This window comes from Aulonocara stuartgranti, assembly GCF_965226115.1.
Source record: "Aulonocara stuartgranti genome assembly, chromosome: 17".
NCBI lineage: Eukaryota > Metazoa > Chordata > Actinopteri > Cichliformes > Cichlidae > Aulonocara > Aulonocara stuartgranti.
The window spans coordinates 4,582,169-4,601,032 of NC_138953.1; the positions used below are offsets into that span (position 1 = coordinate 4,582,169).

Below are 18,864 nucleotides of genomic sequence, written 5' to 3' on the forward strand. Positions count from 1 at the left end.
TGCAGAAATTGCTGGTTTCAAATGAGTCATCCGGGCGCCAGATGGCGCAAGACCGTAAAATCCCGGCAAATGTTGGCTCTTGGCTTTTGTTTTTGCGCTCCGGCTTCCGTTACGAGCAGTGAGGAGGTATATCAAATGTGCTGGTTAGCCTTTTTAAAGAAAAAAAGTAGATTAATATGAACTGACTTGTAATTAATTTTAAATTCTATTTAATAGTGGTAGCTATAGAGACAGTGGAACGAATGTTGGGTCTTTTCTTGACACATTTCATAAGGAGCAGACATTAGCAACACTAGCCTTAGCTTTCGTTAGCTAGCTAACGTTTCCCAGTTTCTCCTGGGAAATTTGCTTCAGTATCAAACGACGGAATCACAAAAGGTTATAGCGGAGATTTGTGATTTAGCTGTTGCACGTTATAACCGATTTAATTTTTTTTTAATTTTTTGCTTTTCCAAGCAGTGAAGGGCTGAATGATGATACCGTAGGCTCGATAAATATTGAGAAGTGAAACGTGTTTGTGTGTCCGAAGGCAACAGGAGCACTGACGGACAGCAATGTCGCTCTATGATGACCTCGGTGTGGGTGCCAGTGACACTAAGACCGAAGGCTGGTCCAAGAACTTCAAGCTGCTACAGTCCCAGCTGAAGGTGAAGAAGGCGGCTCTGACACAGGCCAAGGTGCGTGCAGTACTACACATGTATTATAGTGGGCTGTCATTCAATCAAGCTTAACGTACACTTTTGTTTATAAGATGGTCAGAAATGATGATACTAGTGCTTATGTGTGTACATGTGTACATTTTTATTAGCTTGTAAAAAAAGCTCTTTTTTTATATTGTTAAATATTAATGTAATTTAATTAACAAAATATTTTATATTATTTTACATTTGGTCTGAAAAATGTTATGAATGTTTTGAATTAAATCTGGTCTAGTACATCCCAGTCTTGCCTCATTCTTCCCTTCTATGTAAAACTGAGCGGTTGCCGTCAGCCTTCATTAAGCTGTATGATTTAAACACAGTATCAGACTAAGTTAATAGTTCTGCAGATTTTAATAAAACTTCTGCAGCTTTACAGGACTTTTTAAAAAAAAAATAAACAAATGGCCGTGGATGGAGCAGCTACGAAGCTCACTTTTCATCACTTTGGAGTTTGTTGATCAGGTGCTTTGATGAAGGACTCCCACTCACTTTTTCCCAGTAAAGGTTTTAATGTTGATCACAGGAAGCACGCTGATGTTTTGGACACCTGAAACAAGTTTTCTTTCACTCAGCCTGAGCTTACCGTCTCGGTAACGGCTCTGCCTTTTTGCTCTTTGCAATCTGTGTATGTGTAAAAAGAATATGGCTCCATCTTAAACCAGCGTCATCATCACTCTTGCCGTTGTGTTATCAGTGCTTTTGTTGAAAACTGGCGGCTGTGTGGACTTAATTTGGTCAAACCTATTATTTACATGCTGCTCCTAAATAAGTTTCTATTGTAGGTTTGTTTTTACATGTAAATGTGGGTGAAATGCTTGCATTTCCATGGTGATAATGGCACGCTACAGAGTCGTATGTTAAACGAAGCATCAAAGCAAAAGATTTGTGTTTAAAAACTTTTTTAAAATTGAAATATTTGATTTACTTGATGAATCATTGCAGCCCTGGGCGACATAGTGGTTATTTGAGTTACAAAATAACCCCTATGAGTAAACCACAAATGAGTATGCCGAAAAGCATCTCTGAATGAACTTGTCTATATACAGCAGTTTTCTTGCCATAATTTGGGCTTGTTTATACAGCCTGAGGTTTTTTTCTTTTTAATGCTACTTCCTTTCTGAGTATTGTTGCTGACCATGTCCATCCAATCATGACCACTGTGTGCCCATGTTCTGATGGCTGCTTCCTGCAGATAGCATCCCATGTCACAAAGCTCAGATAATCCCAGACTGGTGTCTTGAATGTGATAATGAGATCCCTGTGCTCGAATGGTCTCTGCAGTCACCAGATTACAATTCAGTAGAGCATGTTTGGGATGTGCAGCCAACATATCCGCAGCAACTGTCTGTCATGCCAGTGTGGAGCAAATGGTTTTCTGTTTGATGTATTTCTACAGTCACTGATCAGAAGAAGAACAAGGTTAATTGGTTGTTTTGTTTATGCTGTTTTTTTTTTGTTGTTTTTTTTTCTTTTCTGTAGACCCAGCGGATGAAGCAGACCACCGTCTTGGCGCCTGTCATTGATCTTAAGAGAGGAAGTTCCAGTGATGAGCGACAGATCACAGACGCTCCTCCACATGTTGCGGCTGGCCTCAAGGTACGGCTCACAGTGTTTGTTATGGATGGGTACTCAAGACCAGTGTTAAACTGTTACTGGGTTGGTCAGTATGGAAATATTGAAAAACACCTGGACAAATTATGCTGTTTGTGCAGCATTACTTGAGTCTTAAATATCTGTTAGACCCGGTCTTTTATAACGACAAAGCTGGTGGTGATCGTGTCTGACGTTGCTGTGTGTTCACATTCTCTCTGATCGTGGCTTGCAGGCTGAATGTTAAAAGCAAAGGCTCACTTTGTGACAGGTTGCATATTTGTAGAGTAACACCAGCAACCTTTGGAAAGCTTTACAAGGATTCTTTTAGTCAATGCTTCCTCGGATATGATGAGATTTGCTGAACTACAAATAAAACTCTTTCCAAATCAAGTCGAGACTGAATGCTGTTTTTAAAATAAATCTGCTGATTTGTTTGATAAGCAGCAGCCACTGCTTCTTTATTGGACACTGGTCAGATACTAAATTCAAGCTTATTCTCAGTTTCTACATGAGACAGGAAGAAACAGATTTACACGGCTGTCGTCATGGTTCAGTGATGAGTGTATGTGGAGCTGCAGTCGCTCCTTTCTGGGTGACAGTGAGGCAGCGCTGCAGTAGAGATGAGCAAGGTGGAATGAAATAAGTTTTATTTCTTTAGTTAAAAACAACTGCTCTTTGCTTTGCAGGTATAAAGATAATTGAAGAATCACATCACCAGTCTAATATGCGTAAACATGTATAAAAACCACATTTCCCCTGCGTTCATCCACCCCTCGTGTGCCATAAATCCAGCTTTATCTTTAGTATTACATATAGTATTCTATAGCGTAATGTTGTCAACCAGTTCTTTCATGTTGTCTGTATTTTGCTGTTTTAAATTTTTTTTTTTAAATTTAATTCAGTTGGATCTTTGCCAAAGATGCAGAGGGAGAATATAACAGTGTCCAGTGTAAAAATTGTAAAGGAACTCATTTATCTCACTCATATGTTGCTGGTTCTTGCTTTAGGATGCAGTCCCCAGTGCCTTCTCTGCTAGTGATGTGCTGATCCCCTTAGCAGACGAGTATGACCCCATGTTCCCCAATGACTACGAGAAGGTGGTGAAGCGTCACAGAGAAGAACGGCAGCGACAGAGGGAGCAGGAGCGGCAGAAGGAAATTGAAGAGAGGGAAAAGTATGGCTGTTTTCTTTTCTTTTGTTTTAAATTCTCCTCAGTAGGCGATGTATTATACAAGCTAAAGATTGACAAACTAGATGAAATAAAATACTTGAAGCTTTCTATTCTTCCACATTTAAAATGATTAAAATAGATTTTTATTTATTAGTTTTCAGGAATTTGGAGGATCTTTACTTTGATTTAGAAATGAACTGAATGAAGCAGACAACTAAATCCTGAATGTGGGCGTTGTGTCTGCAGGAAAAGGAAAGACAGACACGAAAGTGGAGCTCCCAGTGGTTTCTCTCGTTTCCCGGCAGCAGAGGAAGACTCGGATGAGGAGGAGGAGTACGAAAAGGAGAGGAGGAAAAGAAGTGAGTTCTTGAAACACTGAATGATGTTTTGACTCTGATTTGCAAGTAAAATAATCTGTGATCTGATCCTTATCCACATTGTTTAGACATTTAGCGTCTCGTGATTTCAAATCAGTTGACACCCTAGATGGTTTGTGCCCCTCCCAGAGATTACTTGTCTTTGTTTTCTTATCATAAATTGATCACTGAAGTTATTTTGAAAGTAAAACAAAAAGTAAAACCCACTTGCCTGATTGTTTGATCTGTTTTTGTCTCTGTTTCAGGCATGGGTGGAGCAGCCATTGCCCCTCCATCTTCCCTTGTGGACAGAGATGGTAAGTCTGATAAGTCTGAGGGGATATTTATCTTAGTAGCAGCATACAACTGGCTCACTGCAGAATAATGAAGAGAAACTGTAGGGGTTTTTTCTCCTGCAGGGTTAGGATTTTTAGGGAAAATGGGGCTTATGAGCTTGAATATTTTTAGTAGAATTTCATTTAAAATATATCTGAATTTTCTTTCTGTGTCATGGACACAGAACGTGACACACAGATTTTGGGATCTTGTGAAAACCGATGGGCTGGTAAAGTCAGGATTGTCAGGTTTGAGCTTTGCTCCACCGTGCAATACCATCTGAGAAGTATCTGATTGGGAGTGGCTTTGTTTTTCAGCATGATAGCACACATTAATAGTGTGTTTACACGCATTGGTAGATAAAGGTATGTTTTTACTGGATAGATAAAGGCACACCTGGATATGCTGGAACACTATCACTCATGAATTGGCCTCCTCAAAGCCTAAACCTCAACCTTATTGAAGCAGTGTGGGATCATCTCGACAGAGAACGGGACACAAGGCAGCCAGTGTGTACTGCCACACTGCATTTTAAGTTTTTTTAACTTTAACACAGTACAAAAATTTAGCTTTCAGACTTCTGAATGCTCATTTCTTTCTGCTCCTAGAACCATATAATGGCAGTAAGAGTGGATATCATATACTGTAATTCCAAAAGTGCTTCCTCACCCACTCACTCACGGCCAAAGTGGATAAAATCAAGCATGCAGGCATTCAGACTGCTTCTACAAATGTTTGTGGGTGAATGGATTGCTCTCAGGAGCTTAGTGAATTCCAGTGTGGTACTGTGATAGGATAGCAACAAGTCTAGTCATGAAATTTCTTCACTGCTAAATCTTCCACAGTCATCTGTTAGTAGTATTATAACCAAGTAGAAACGATTGAAAATGACAACAACTCAGACATGAAGCAGCAGGTCATGTAAAATCAGAGAGTGGGGTCAGCGGTTGTTAAGTGAATGCCTTTGGCAATATCGTGTATGTTTGTCTCAGGTTACTACAGGGCGGCCTGTCGAGGAAATGGAATGATGGTGGTGTTAAAGTTAAAGGAAGAGGAACTAAAACATGGTTTCAGACAGGATGAATATAGCTGTATTTACCAACCCCCATCTAACTGTGAATCATGCAGCTCCAAATAAAGATGTGGCGCTTCAAATGACCATAATAGGTCACCTTTATATGCCTAAAGTTTACTTTGAATGCATGTTGACATTGCAGTTGAGCCCTTTGTTACTGCATCAGCCATTTTCTGTTTGTGTGTGTGATCTCAGGCTCTTCATTTTCCTATGAAGATGAGGGCCGTCCTGCCAGAGGCTCAAAGGCGGCCATCCCTCCACCTATGTATGAAGACTCAGACCGGCCCCGCTCACCACCCGGACCGACCAGCTCCTTCCTTGCTAACATGGGGTGGGTGCTTATATTACACAACAAGTAGATTTATATAGTTCATTTATTTCTGCTTGAATAAAAAGTACTTCAAGTTAAGTACTACAGTTAATCAGTTGTATATCATGTTTATATATACTGTATAGCTGAATGTTTCATTAATTCTCCTTCACCTGCAGAGGCACAGTGGCCCATAAGATTATGCAGAAATATGGCTTCAAAGAAGGCCAGGGCCTCGGGAAGCACGAGCAAGGCCTCAGCACGGCACTGTCCGTGGAAAAGACCAGCAAGAGAGGTGGAAAGATCATCATAGGTGACGCAGCAGAAAAACGTAAGAGCGACCTTTGTGCTTTTTTTTTTTTTTTTGTCCTTTCCATCTTTAGCTTAGGGCTGGGCGATGCCTTTGTATTTGTTTTGTTTTTAAACGGTACATTAGCAGGTTAGATCAGAGAAGTTGGTTGATCGAGTTATAATTTGATCATTGTGTCACATAAATGTTTGTGCAGTCATATAGATGTTTACGGCTCTCTCCCCTGCCCCCACTCTCTCATTACTTTGAATTCTATGCTCACTCTCACAGTGAAAACCAAAACTAAACTGCACTTAGCTGAACTACTGTCATTATTTTAAACATAAGACTGCCATTTGTTAAAAACGGCATTACGTCTTAACTAAATATACAAATTAAGAAATGTATATTAATTTGTAATCATGTGTCAGACTGTCAGTTTAGGTTTTTATACAAATTCCTGCAAATGTTTCACTCTAAAAGCCTCGTTAAGAAATGAAGCTGGTTAGAAAGCAAAGCAATAAGCTAATGTTTTCTTTCATGATGCTTCAAGAGTTGACTTAGTGAGTCAGTTTACACTTGAACTCACTAAGCGTGGGTAAAATTGGCACATACAAAAAGACCTTGTAGGAAAACACAAATCATCATTTGCAGTCAGGTCATGACTGTATCTGTGTTAATAAAGTTTCTGTGCCACTTGTGTAAATAGGCACATTACAGTTTAGTTGGGTTTTTTGTGTGTGTGTGTTAATGTTCCCATGATGGACCAATCTCTGAGTAAAAACAGAACTAAAACCCTGAAATACTGCAAACCCATCAGCTCACTGTAAAATGATTTCTGCTGCTTGTAATAATCATCCTTACGTGTCTAGTAAGGATTCTTCTCCCTCCATTACTCAATGTTAAGTTCACTGTACCTCTGTATATTATAATGACAGTGTTACCTGAAGCATGCAGCGTGTGGGTCTCAACCCTAAACATGCAGGAGTGAAAAGCCAGAGGTCGGACCCAAAGCTTTGGCTTCGTGCTTGTAGCTTTGTGCCATCCAACCGTGCCAGTTAGGCGCTTGTAAGACTCCTAACAGCATTTACGACAGGCACATGTGTGCCTGGTGTGGCTGTGGGGTCACGGCAGATGGCTGCCCCACCCTGAGCCTGGTTATGCCAGCGGTTTCTTCCTGTTAAAAGGGGAATTTTTCCTTCCCATTGTCACCAAGTGCTTACTAATAGGGGGTCATCTGATTTTTGGGTTTTCTCTGTGTTATTGTCGGGTCTTTTCCTTACAAAAGTCATTTAATTCAAGAGGGTTGCGGCCCACTTAAATACCAGAAAATGCCATGGGCCAAATCTTAAAAGAAAAGTCAAGTTACAAGAGAAAGCAATTCATTTCCTAAAAATTCGGTTTAAAAAAACCAAACAAAACCATAAGCAACACAGGCTTTTTTGCTCTAAATGGCTAAAACGTATTGCAGTCATATGCTAAGTGCTGAGCCACTGTGTGACCCACCTACCACTGGGCCCCAAGTTCCAGTGCAAGAGCAACATTACTCACTACTCTGCCCTAAATAGTCAGAGTAGTGAGTAATATCACAAACTAATCACTTCCTATTACCAGTTTTAATTCCCTTTTTATAGAAATGAATCATTTTATATAAATATGTAACTGTAAATGTTTATAACGTCAAACTGAATTTCTGTGATTGCTGTGGGCCACCTGCAGTACCTTCATAGCCCACTCGGGGTCCCCAGCCAAACCTTGAGTATCACTGCCTTACAATATCAAGCTGCTTGAAGTGACTGTTGATGTGATTTGGCGCCATATAATTTAAAATAAATAAATAAATATATAGGTCTCCATCAATTTTACAGTTTTGGTTTATTGGCTTCTGTTTATAAAATACTCTTTTATGACCCCTTTAAACTAGGTTAGCTCAACTGGATTTTAAATTTTGTTTTATTTTTTTATTTCTTCACATTGTGCTCCAGTAGCACGTTACTCTCAGCCTACCCCTCAAGATCCACATCGCCCAGCCCTACCGCTCGTGTTCTGATGTTTATGCCCCACCCCGCCTTTCTGTGTTCCTTTTCACCCTGTCTGCTTTAACGTGATTTTCTGTATCTGTCAGCTGCATCAAAAGCTGCTTTTATTGTCTCAAGCCTGTCCTGGTCTGTGTGAGCATGTGGATTATTTAGCCGTCCACTGTTTTCACATACTTTTGTTTTGGGTGTGACCACAGCAAGATTCCATTTCAATATCAGTTAGATGTTTTACAGTGACCTTTACATGCATGTCTTTTCATTTTTTTTGTGTGTGTGTGTGTGTGTGTGTGTGTGTGTGTGTGTGTGTGTGTGTGTGTGTGTGTGCGCGCGCGCGTGAGCAGCAGGCTCCAGCCAATCAGGTGCCACTGAGACTTCAGGCTCTGCAGGTTGGCCTCCACTCCCATTTTCTCCCTTTCATATTGCAGAATGTGCCACACGGATCATCTTTAAAGTTTGTGTTTGCATGACTTTTATATACATGCATACTGTCACACAGTTACTCTATGCACGTGTCACAGATTCATTGTATTAGCATGAATCTCTGCATCCATGTTCTCTACGCAGCATATTTGTGTTAAAACAGCTGTCAGCTTGGACACATCCAGTTATTGATACCTTCGTACCTTCCTGACTTATCACATATGGTAACTGGGGGTATTATAAGCTTGTAAAGTAGATGAGGATTATTTCAAAGCTAACTTACTTTATTGGAACCTTGCATAACCACATTTAATATAGACGTGTGGACTTTGACCTACAAAGAAAGAAGGCTGCTAGTGCTTCCACTGCTAACATTGATCATATTAAGTTGGTGTTCTCTTACTTCAAGAGTAGATGATTAGTTTAATGGTTAAATTTCTGTTTAATTAGGACATTTGCACTTTGGGACACCTACCATAGCTTATTGATGTGAGTTTGTTGCCACATTTGACACCAGGCAGTAGCTAAAAGTGCGCTAAATGGAGATAAAGTGTGTATCTGTTCTCAAGGGTAATACTGCACACTAGGGCTGCACAATTAATTGTTAGAAAATCGCGATCTCAATTCATACATATGTGCGATCTCATTTCCAAATGACAACGATTAAAAAAAGAAAAAAAAAAGATGACGATTGTACCGCATTTTGATCCGGGACATAATCTGCATGAAAACAAATGACAAGGGCGGAGCCTTATACCACGTGATACAGAAGCCAGCAGGCAGGGAAAAAAACAACGGAGCGCACGTGAGAGATGATGAAGCTGTAAAGGCCAAGAAAGTGACAGGAGAAAATCCGTCCCGGTCAACCACCCAAACATCAATAACGGGAACCTTATACCGCGCTTCCCCATACCCGTCGAATTCCCGCAGGCACAAAGAAATTATGGAGGCTATCACTACCTGCTGTATACACACAGTGTCGAGCAACGGTGGAGACGGAATTACAAGCAGTACAACATTTTGCGGCAAAGACAAAATGTGAGACATTTATGGTTTTTATGTTCAGTCTCAACTGTTACGAAGTTGATGTGCACTTAATAAATGCAATAAATATTTATATTGGAAAAGAAAATCATGAGAGAATCGTGATCTCAATTCTAAGCAAAAAAAATCGTGATTCTCATTATATGCAAAATCGTGCAGCCCTACTGCACACAGCTGTATCCATTTTGTCTGGCTCACTTTTATCAGCAGGAGTTTTGTTTGCACTCTGTCTATGACCCTGTTCACAGCTCACTTAGCTCCACTCAGTGTTTCACATGTAGAGACTGCCCTCTGGTGGCGTCATTATGCAGTGCACTATAATATGACAACCTCGATACAGCATCAACAGTATATAACACCAAATCTCTGTCTGTTTGTTTGCTTACAAACTCGATCTGATAATCAGGAGTTGAGTAACCCAAACTTGGCTCATATCTTAGTCCCCTGAAGCTTCTTGTCTGTATCAGATAATGGGAATATTATTATGTTGCCTGGCAGACACCTACCAGTGGGCAAAAAGTGATTGAGTTTGTGCACCTGTAACAGCTTCAGAAGGATCTTATTATTTTAATTTAATGACATTAGTATCTAATTTATCATATCTTGAATATTCATATTTCCATGTACATCTGAAGTCAAGTTTAAATGGCCTGCATTTGTTTACTGTATTTAGGGTCTATATCAAAACTTTAATGTTGGATAAATAACTGTATAATTGTACTTTTATGCTAAGGGCTTTCAAGCCATGTGAATTCCTCCAGCCTACTAAAGCACTTTCTTTCCAGCTTGTTATTTTTGCCAGGTGCTACTGTAGGTAAACCATAAGGCTAATGTAAATAAGCCAATGTCATAAAAAATTAAGTTATAAAATCCTCTTTTACTATATCGTCTTCCATACCAGTTTTTCATTATTCACGTAATCTGCGGTAGACACTGTCTGGATACTAAGTGTTGTAGTAGATTCCACAGCTGGTTGACTTAAAAATCATATATGCATGGCAATACATCATGCTGTTTATAAACGTACTATGAGTCCCCTAATTATCTTCTATTTATCAATTTGGCCTCGATCACCTTTTTGTAACTTTTGTAAATGCGATTCGATCAAACAATACTGTAGTTTGGTTATGTACTGCAATCTGCAACACAAATGCTCTGCTGTGCTATAATGCTGTGATGCCGCCCAGGCTGAAGCTGCAACCCGGCCTCAATATGAAAATTAATTTTAACCTCCTAGGACCTGGCGTCCACATATGTGGACATCACTTTTTGGGTTATTTAGACCAAAATACTCAATTTTGCTCTACAAGGGCCTGATATCCACTTACAAGGACATTATACTGCTACTGTTCTATCAAAATTTTAAACGAATATTCTCATATGTGGCTCTTATTTTTCTTAAAGACACAAATCTGGTAAAAAAAAGATCTGGTAATTCTTTGTTTTTACGTTCATTGGGCCCCAATATGCCCAAATATCAAAGAGAAATTAAAATGCATGCCGTGGAAGGGTTCAAGTCTTAGGAGGTTAAGTCTTTCCTGCTTTGAATTTGGTCTGTGCTTCTTATAGCAGGGTGCAGAGTTTTGCCTGTACAGCATGCTCTTTGCTGCCAATGCGAACAAGCTTCAAGTCTCCCTTATTTTCCCCTCTCAACAGCTTTTCATCAAATGTTTGGCTTCTGTGCAGTTTTCGCTCTTTGACCTGTTCTCCTAACCCCTGGACAATCATTTATGACAAGTCAAATCTGCAATGTATTCCATTATGACTTAACCCAGTAAAGCCTGCGCATTCACATAATTGCCTTAAAATTCCCGCCTTTTTCTTTTTTTTAAAAATTGGAGCATTTATGGAAAATTCTGACAAATTTAAAAAACAAAAAACAAAAACCCAATTAACATCAATTCGTATACATGAGGGTTTTTTGAACAACATAATATCACGTTATTACAATATACATAATTATCACGTTCGTACAATATAATATTGATATTGTACGAACGTGATATTATGTTGTTCAAACGTGAAAAGTATATTGTACAAACAGGAAAAGTATCTTGTTAGAACAATAAACCTTTCACGTTATAACGTGACACACTTGTATTTTTCTTTTGCCTGGGTGGCAGCTCTACGCTTCCGTAGACTCCTCCCTGGCATTAAACATGTCAGTGTTTCTGTTTAACCACTAGAGGGCACAATTGGATATCGCTCCATCCATGTTTACCTTATCTGTATGGCTGTTGAATAACTTGAGCTCTGTTATCAGCGTTGTTTATTGTCCAGTTAAATGACTGTCAAATAAGAACATAGCTACTCTGATAGTCTCTCATATTCTCAAATGTGCTAGCAGCTTAAGCACACCCTTTACCCCTTATTATTATTAATTAGTAATATCAATACTTTTGTCAGGTCGTCATTTAGATTTCCGAAATGTGGAAAAATAGTGTGGAAATTGCATTTTTTTTTTCTTTTTTGTTTGTTTGTTTGTTTTTTTAGTTGTTTAACTTAATATCTAAACAGAAAAATATAAAGATGAGCAGGAAAACTTCAGCTCTGTTTTGTTTTATACATTTCAGTATTTGAGTGAGACTGGCAACTTGGCCACTTTCCAGAAATCGTAACAGTTTTATTACTTGAATGACCCAGAACGACCCAGAGTGGCTTCTCAGCAGCACAGTAAAAGCCAACTGGATGTCAGACGAAGCAGATATCAGACCAGCTGACGCAAAACAAACTGCTGAATTGTTTCATTTATCATCTGTGTTGAATCAAGCTCCCAAGTTTTGAACAGTCCCGCACAAATCCACTTATCGTCCGACACCTTCTGTTGCTCCATCCAGCATACCTGCTGCCTGTAAATATTCTGATGATAAGGAAAAAATTACGATCACCTCTGTTTTCTTCCAATCAGCTGACTCCTCCAAGAAGTCTGACGCGAACCCGCTCACTGAGATCCTGAAAAACCCGACCAAGGTGGTCCTGCTGAGGGTACGTGTATCCCTGTGTGCTGTTAAATTCCCCCTTTCTAGGTTTGGCTACTATATCATTAGAAAAATGATCAGTGGGTTATAAGTGGCACATGTTATTATTTCAACACAGAACACTGGGGTGATGGAAAGACTGCAGTTTTAATATGAGATTATGACTAGTCTGATGTCCCGTGCAGCTTGGTTACATGTGTCGTTTCCCTTCGTAGAACATGGTGGGGCGAGGAGAGGTGGACGAGGACTTGGAGGGAGAGACGAAAGAGGAATGCGAGAAATATGGCAAAGTAGTTAAATGTGTCATTTTTGAGGTGAGATGAAGTGATTTATAAAACTCGATTTACGTAAAGTCATCAAAACAGAAGCGTGAAGATTCTTTCCGCTGTCAGATTGCAGAGGTGCCAGATGATGAAGCCGTCAGAATATTTCTGGAGTTTGAGAGGGTGGAGTCGGCCATCAAAGGTCAGTATTCACTTCTTTTAAGCGCCATCCCTGGAATAGGCCTCAACTCATGAGATATCGGGCATTTGCATCAGACCATGTTGCCTTCAAGCGTCACAGGAGTTTGAGGAACTTCCTCGCTGTGCACTTGTTCATAATGAAAGTGGTTGCCTCAGACATTTCCATTCTCATTTAAACAATGGTTTTCAGTCTGCATATGTAGGCGACTGTTTCCTAAATTACTTCATGTAACAGCATCGCACTTTTCCTTTTTCTTTCTCTTTTTTTTGGGGGGGAGGAATCATTGCATAACTGCTCTAATAATGTGGGTGAAAATGTGTCCCATTCTAAATGAGTTGGCCCAGATCGGAAACAAGGTGAGACTCCCATTCCCTGCGGTGTTACATCATTTGTGACCCAGGCGTCTCCCTGTGGCACCGGCAGAACCGCGCTTATATCACAGCTCTCAGAAAGCAGGGCAGGTTCTCAAAGAACGACACTAAAACCTGCCATAAAGAATCAAATTAAAAGTCTCACACTAAGTGATCCGTTTCTGCAGGTGATGACGAAGCATCCGGAAAGTGAAGTCTGAGGGCATGTTCTCGCACTCACAGGCCGGAGGTGATTGTTGTATTTAGTGTCCGTCACGGTAGCTGTAAATAATATGCTGGAACCCAGTTAAACCTGATTTTCTTCTGATTTTTATCTCCCCTCCAAGGTTGCATCTTTGTGCACCTCTGGTCATCATGTGCAACTAAGACTTGAATCCACCAATTGAGACATCAAGCGTGTTGCCAATCTGACTGCAATCTGTCTACATTTGATTTAAACAGACCAAACAGCGCGGTTGTGAAACACCCTTTGATGGCTCCCTTTAAGCCCTGTTCTGATCTTGACCGCTCTCTCTGATTTTTATCGCTCATCTTGAATGTGCACAAAAAGCAAACGCCAACTTCCCCGTTAAAGCGATCGATGCTGTCTTCAGTGTTGAGACAGGGTGAGCGTGACAGTGACTCAAAAGTAGTAAGAAGCAGTTTTGGGTGACAGGATTCCCAGGTCAGACGGTCGGCTAAAGCCTCTCAAATACTGAAACATACTGTATTCTGCTAGAACACTACTAATCAACATGCAGAGTTGTTGCTGTTAGGTTTTTTTTGTGTTTTGTTTTTTAAGCAGTGGCAACACAACAGTACATCACAGTAGTGTTCACGCTTGAAGGAATGCAATACTACCCAAGAAGATAAGTTTGAAGTTAAATTTTCCCGGCTATTCTTTGAAAGGTTTAATGGCTACATAGAAACCAGCTAAATAATCCTGTCGGTTCTCTTCACTGCTGACGTGAGTATGAGGTGATGGAAAGGTTACAGAGCCTGGCGATTGCACATTGTCCTCAAACAGAAAGTTGTTCATTACCTTCATTAGATTACAGATAGTAAATGACAATAGTTAAAGGAACAGTTTGTCATTTTTCTGAGAAGTTGTAAAGATTTATAATGATGAATTTAGATCTGTTGTTGGACATTTAGCACTTTCTGCTTGGCATTTACCGAAACAGCACAGTGACAGTATTGCACATGAGAGGTGGAAACTCAGATTTTTGCAATTGGCCCTGTTGCATAGGCGTTACTCGGAGTTCCTTTCTCAGGGCACAAAATTTAGTGAGGGGAATATTTAAGTTTTGCTATGCATAAGATGTATATCTAATAACAGTTTTTTTTCACATTGGTTATTGCTTTGTAGAGGAGACATCGCAGTAAGTTAAGGGTGCGCTTATTAATTTCAGATGAGGATGTGGTTAAAAATGGATGGATTACAAAGCCACCTAATTCTAAATTTGTTTAGTGAACTCCGAAATGACCTGGAAACTAAAAGAGTCACGCAGTGCCAGCGGCAGCAAAACTTATTGCAATTCTTCAATTCTCGGTTTCTGGTTCCTGTAAACTGCGGCTTCTGTGGCTATTTCACAGCCTGCACGGAGGGTCAAAGCGAAACAGCTGACGAATGGCAAGAACAGGGAGGATGACTATGTTGAATTTGGACCCTGTCCTTAGTATATTCAGGCCTTGGATATGGATGTTGGTCTGATGCATTTATGTTAATAAATCTTTATTAAGGAAAAAATGTCTCTTAAGTTTTTTTTTAAGTTTTATTACACTGAAAGTTAAGCATTTTGATTTCAGGGTCATAAAAGGTGCACATGGTTTTCACCATGATCTCGTGATCCTCTAACACATGACTGTTTTTTTTGTTTTTTTTTGTCATGGGTTACACAAATTCAGCTGCATGCACTTTGGCAATAGGTGTTTTTCTGTCTCTTTCTCAGCGTAGAACCGTTATGGTGGTACTGTCAACATCGAAGCAATTACTAAAGCCTGTTTCCATTCTAACGAGCTCATGACTGCCACTGTAGGCCTACACTGAACGTACACATGTACAACTGATTTATATTGATATGCTTGTCCTGTTAGTAAATTACCCACAGCTCTTGGCAGATTGTGCGAGTCACATTGAAATGAACAGAGTGCGCCTGCGTTTAGAAAACAGCACAACTTTTGTAAATCATCCGCACCCATAACATAAAATAATTGCTCTCTAACCCTTGTGAAGAAAGCACGTTTAAAAAATGATCTGAATTCATCTTTGAAAAGATGCACAATTGTACACTAACCATCTGTTTCCATACGAATCAAGATGTTCCCCTTAGCTGCTGTAGTCATAACACATGTTGTTTTGTGCATATGCACATGCTTTATGGCTGTCTACCAACTGAAGTGATCTCCGGCGTCCTTCAAGATCCATTATCATGCTTGGGACACACATGCCTCAGTGACTAATGCTGAATCCTGTCCTCTCTCACACAGTCGGATAAGACGCGTCCTTTTTAAAGGATCATTACCTCAGTGGTTCATCTTTAGGAGACGGTCCTGGGAAATGACCCTGACATAAAATTTCCTATTTTCCTAGAATGCAGACGTACGAGAGCCAAAAAAAGTTTTCTTTTTTTTCTCTTCTTGAGTGTTGTTTGCTGGGAACTACCAGCATGAGCCGGCTGTTTTTCATAAACAGTGTAATAATTTATTTTTTACAAAGGAGAGATGAACTGATCTTTGGAGGTCACAGAGAATAAATCTACCATAAAACATATTGAGACAATAGTGACTTTGTTTTAGTTTGTTGTGTTTTGTTCTTCCTGTGCGTAAGTGATACAACATTCTCATGTTAGTAGGGATCTGCTTCAAAGAAACACAAGGTTTCCAGATTTGTGCCAGATGCTCCACAGCATCGGTGTTCTGATGTCTTTGATGGGCCTGTTTTGATCAGTGTTTTTAATTGAAGGCCACATGCTTACCCAGTAAATATCAGAATAGGGTGCAGCCTCAACTGTACAACTTTTTAACAGCCATATTGTTAAAAAAACAAAACAGCATGCAGCTGAGTTGTTGGGTATCTATACTGATGTGGACTGGGTAAAATGTTTGGAGTGAAAAGATGCCACGTTTGTTTCATGGAGATGGAAAAAGATCAACATTTGTATGTGAAAATGAAGGAGGTTGGTCCATTGGGCTGAAATTTCATTGCAGCAACTCAAAATGGTACTCGGTAAGCCCCACATGCATGTATGCATTACTGATATCACAACATGCTCCTAATGAGATCATGGGTGTCCTTGGGGGATTTCCTCCTAGCTCGGAAGCATCAATGAGTTCCTGGATGATGCAAGGTGCAACCTGCCAGTGTCAGGTGGACTGAAACATAATGTCCCAAAATGTGGTGGATTTTGTTCTTTTTGCATATGACTCTACTTTGTTTTCCCAGGTTCTGACATTAATTGTTCCTCTCTTTTGCAGCTGTTGTGGATCTGAACGGACGATATTTCGGTGGGCGAGTTGTCAAGGCCTGCTTCTACAATCTAGACAAGTTTCGGGTTTTGGACCTCGGCGAGCAGGTTTGAATTCACCCTGGGAAACTACAAGAACCACCACACAAGGAGCTCACATCATCTCCCCACATGTACATAAACCTTTTTTATATTTCCTGAACAGCAGTCTGTGTAGTGATACATGTCTGTAGTATATTGGCTTGTTTGTCCTGTGTTTAAAAAAACAAAAAACCTTTTATGTAAAAAGAATAAAGGATATAAACAACATTGAGTTGATGGTTTTGTCATTTTTACATAGAAAATTTTCTGTTTCTGGTTTTAGATCTTCATTAGTTAAGACAACAAAGCTCATTCTTCATGTTGACTGTCGTTGTGTTCTTAAGTGTCAAAATATGAACACTAATATAACGAGAGGTTAAACTCTAGAAACCCACTCCAATCATATGTTGTATCTCCAGGAAGCCTACTTTCCTTGTCTGAAGTTTGTCTGACATAACGCAGGTTCCTCGCTAGTGTTAACACATCCCCAGGCAGAGACTGTCTTGATTTAGCCTTGCCAGATTATAGGAAGGGGACTGGGACAGTGAACGCAACCCCAGCCTCATTCAGAACTTATGTAAGTGCGCCAGAAGGGCCCTGGAGGTTCCCGTGAAAAACGTCAGGAAGGATCCCACTGGAGAAGGTTTAAATCAGATCAGGGAAACGGGTTGGACAGAGAAACAGAAACAAGAAGCGAGACCCATTTAAAAGATTTAATCATTCCATTCATTTAGGGTTGCAGTGGTCAAAGGTTGAAGTGATGGGAGTTAATGGGTAAAAGCTGAGGAATAAAATCAAATGTTTGATCGACTGCTCTTGTTGATCATTTTGATTATGAAATAAGCCCAGCTAAGAGAGCATTAAATTAAACAACAAAATGTAAGTTGATTATTCAGTGTTTTACTGAGCGTGTGCAGTGTGTTTGTGTCAGAGTGCAAGCCAGGAGCAGGGCTTGATGTTGAGCGCGTGTCCTGAGCATGCACAGCAGAGTGCTGTTTGGTCTATGAAACTAACGAATGTGTCAACAGTGCAACTTGAGGGGGGGTGGCCACGATGTTTGCTCACAGTAGTTCCCGTAGTGGAGCGCACACTCGCACACCATGTACTGAGCTTGAATATTTATTGCACTGGCCTCAGTTTGATTCCACCATAGGCCACTTGCTGTAAGTTGTCTCTTTCCTGTCAGCCACTCCAGTGTAAATGACGTAAAGCGTCTTGCATGTGAATCATATCCCACGTGTGGTATGCTCCCCAACAACTATCGGGTCGCCTCCTGCAGCATTCTCAGGCTGATCTTCAACAGTGTTGTGCAGCACTTGTCAGGAAGTTACCCCGAGTACATTACTATTTACATGTTGGCTGCTGGTGGCATAATTCGAAAGAACTGTTTATGCTTTCGTAGTTATCCTGATGACAACTTGTGTCCAAGATATTACTCCAGATTCTGATCTTTAAATCAACAAGGTGACAAAAATGAATTTTCCACAGCCACTTGCATATCAAATGCATGCTAATTGAAGACCACTGCTCTGCTCTTACTTCAAAGGGTCATCTTTCTCTTGATCTCTACTCTCCTTGTTTATCTTCTATTGGGCCTTGATGGAAGCCCTCAGTTCATCCACTGTAGGAATCAAACAGTTTGAACTCTTCTCCCTTTAAGCCAGCTTTCGTCTGATTGGCTGCCCCTTGCAAACACAAGAGCACTTGAGTGGGACTTCTGTGCTCACAGGCAGAGCTCAACATCTATGGCCAGGTCCAAAACTACAACTAATTCCCTTGTTAACGACATGCCTTCAAAAATACTGGGAACATCTACTTTGACTTTGGAGGTTAAAATCCGGTATGTGTCTTTCACATTAGAGACAGTTAAGCAAGGTTTCTGAATAGTTTTTAAACTAAACTAAATCATGTCATAATAAATTGTTTGTTCATTGAAGACTGGTTCCAGGTGACTTCCATAGCTTTACAGAATAGCCCGCAGAGAGGTCATTACAATCCTGACCTTACACCGTGTGTTAGGGGGCACAGTTTGATGGCATAATCCAGAAATGTAATACATTTAGCCTGTAGTGATGTAGTGATGATGTCCTAGTGAGGTGGCTGTTACATTTTTTCCACACAAGTTGTATTTCGGAATATTAAAGAAAGGTTAGTACTGTCCAAAGATACTGAGCCAACCCTCGTTTCTT

General features: G+C 40.2%; 1 protein-coding gene across 3 annotated transcripts; it reads left to right on the plus strand.

The window, feature by feature from the left end:
* Nucleotides 1-24: 24 nt before the first annotated feature.
* rbm17 (RNA binding motif protein 17) lies at nt 25-16,903 on the plus strand. 3 transcript variants are annotated; one of them, XM_082510076.1, is made up of 13 exons: nt 25-126; nt 530-677; nt 2,181-2,297; nt 3,302-3,468; nt 3,712-3,824; nt 4,088-4,138; nt 5,428-5,563; nt 5,722-5,873; nt 8,212-8,256; nt 12,243-12,319; nt 12,528-12,626; nt 12,705-12,777; nt 16,605-16,903. In XM_082510076.1, the coding sequence occupies exons 2-13, from the start codon at nt 555-557 to the stop codon at nt 16,706-16,708; spliced, it is 1,257 nt and encodes a 418-aa protein (XP_082366202.1). In that variant the 5' UTR covers nt 25-126; nt 530-554; the 3' UTR covers nt 16,709-16,903. The 3 variants fall into 3 exon arrangements, with proteins under 3 accessions (XP_082366202.1, XP_082366204.1, XP_082366203.1); XM_082510078.1 differs by having other exon boundaries at nt 5,449-5,563; XM_082510077.1 differs by lacking the exon at nt 25-126 and having other exon boundaries at nt 505-677.
* The last annotated feature ends 1,961 nt before the right edge of the window (nt 16,904-18,864 follow it).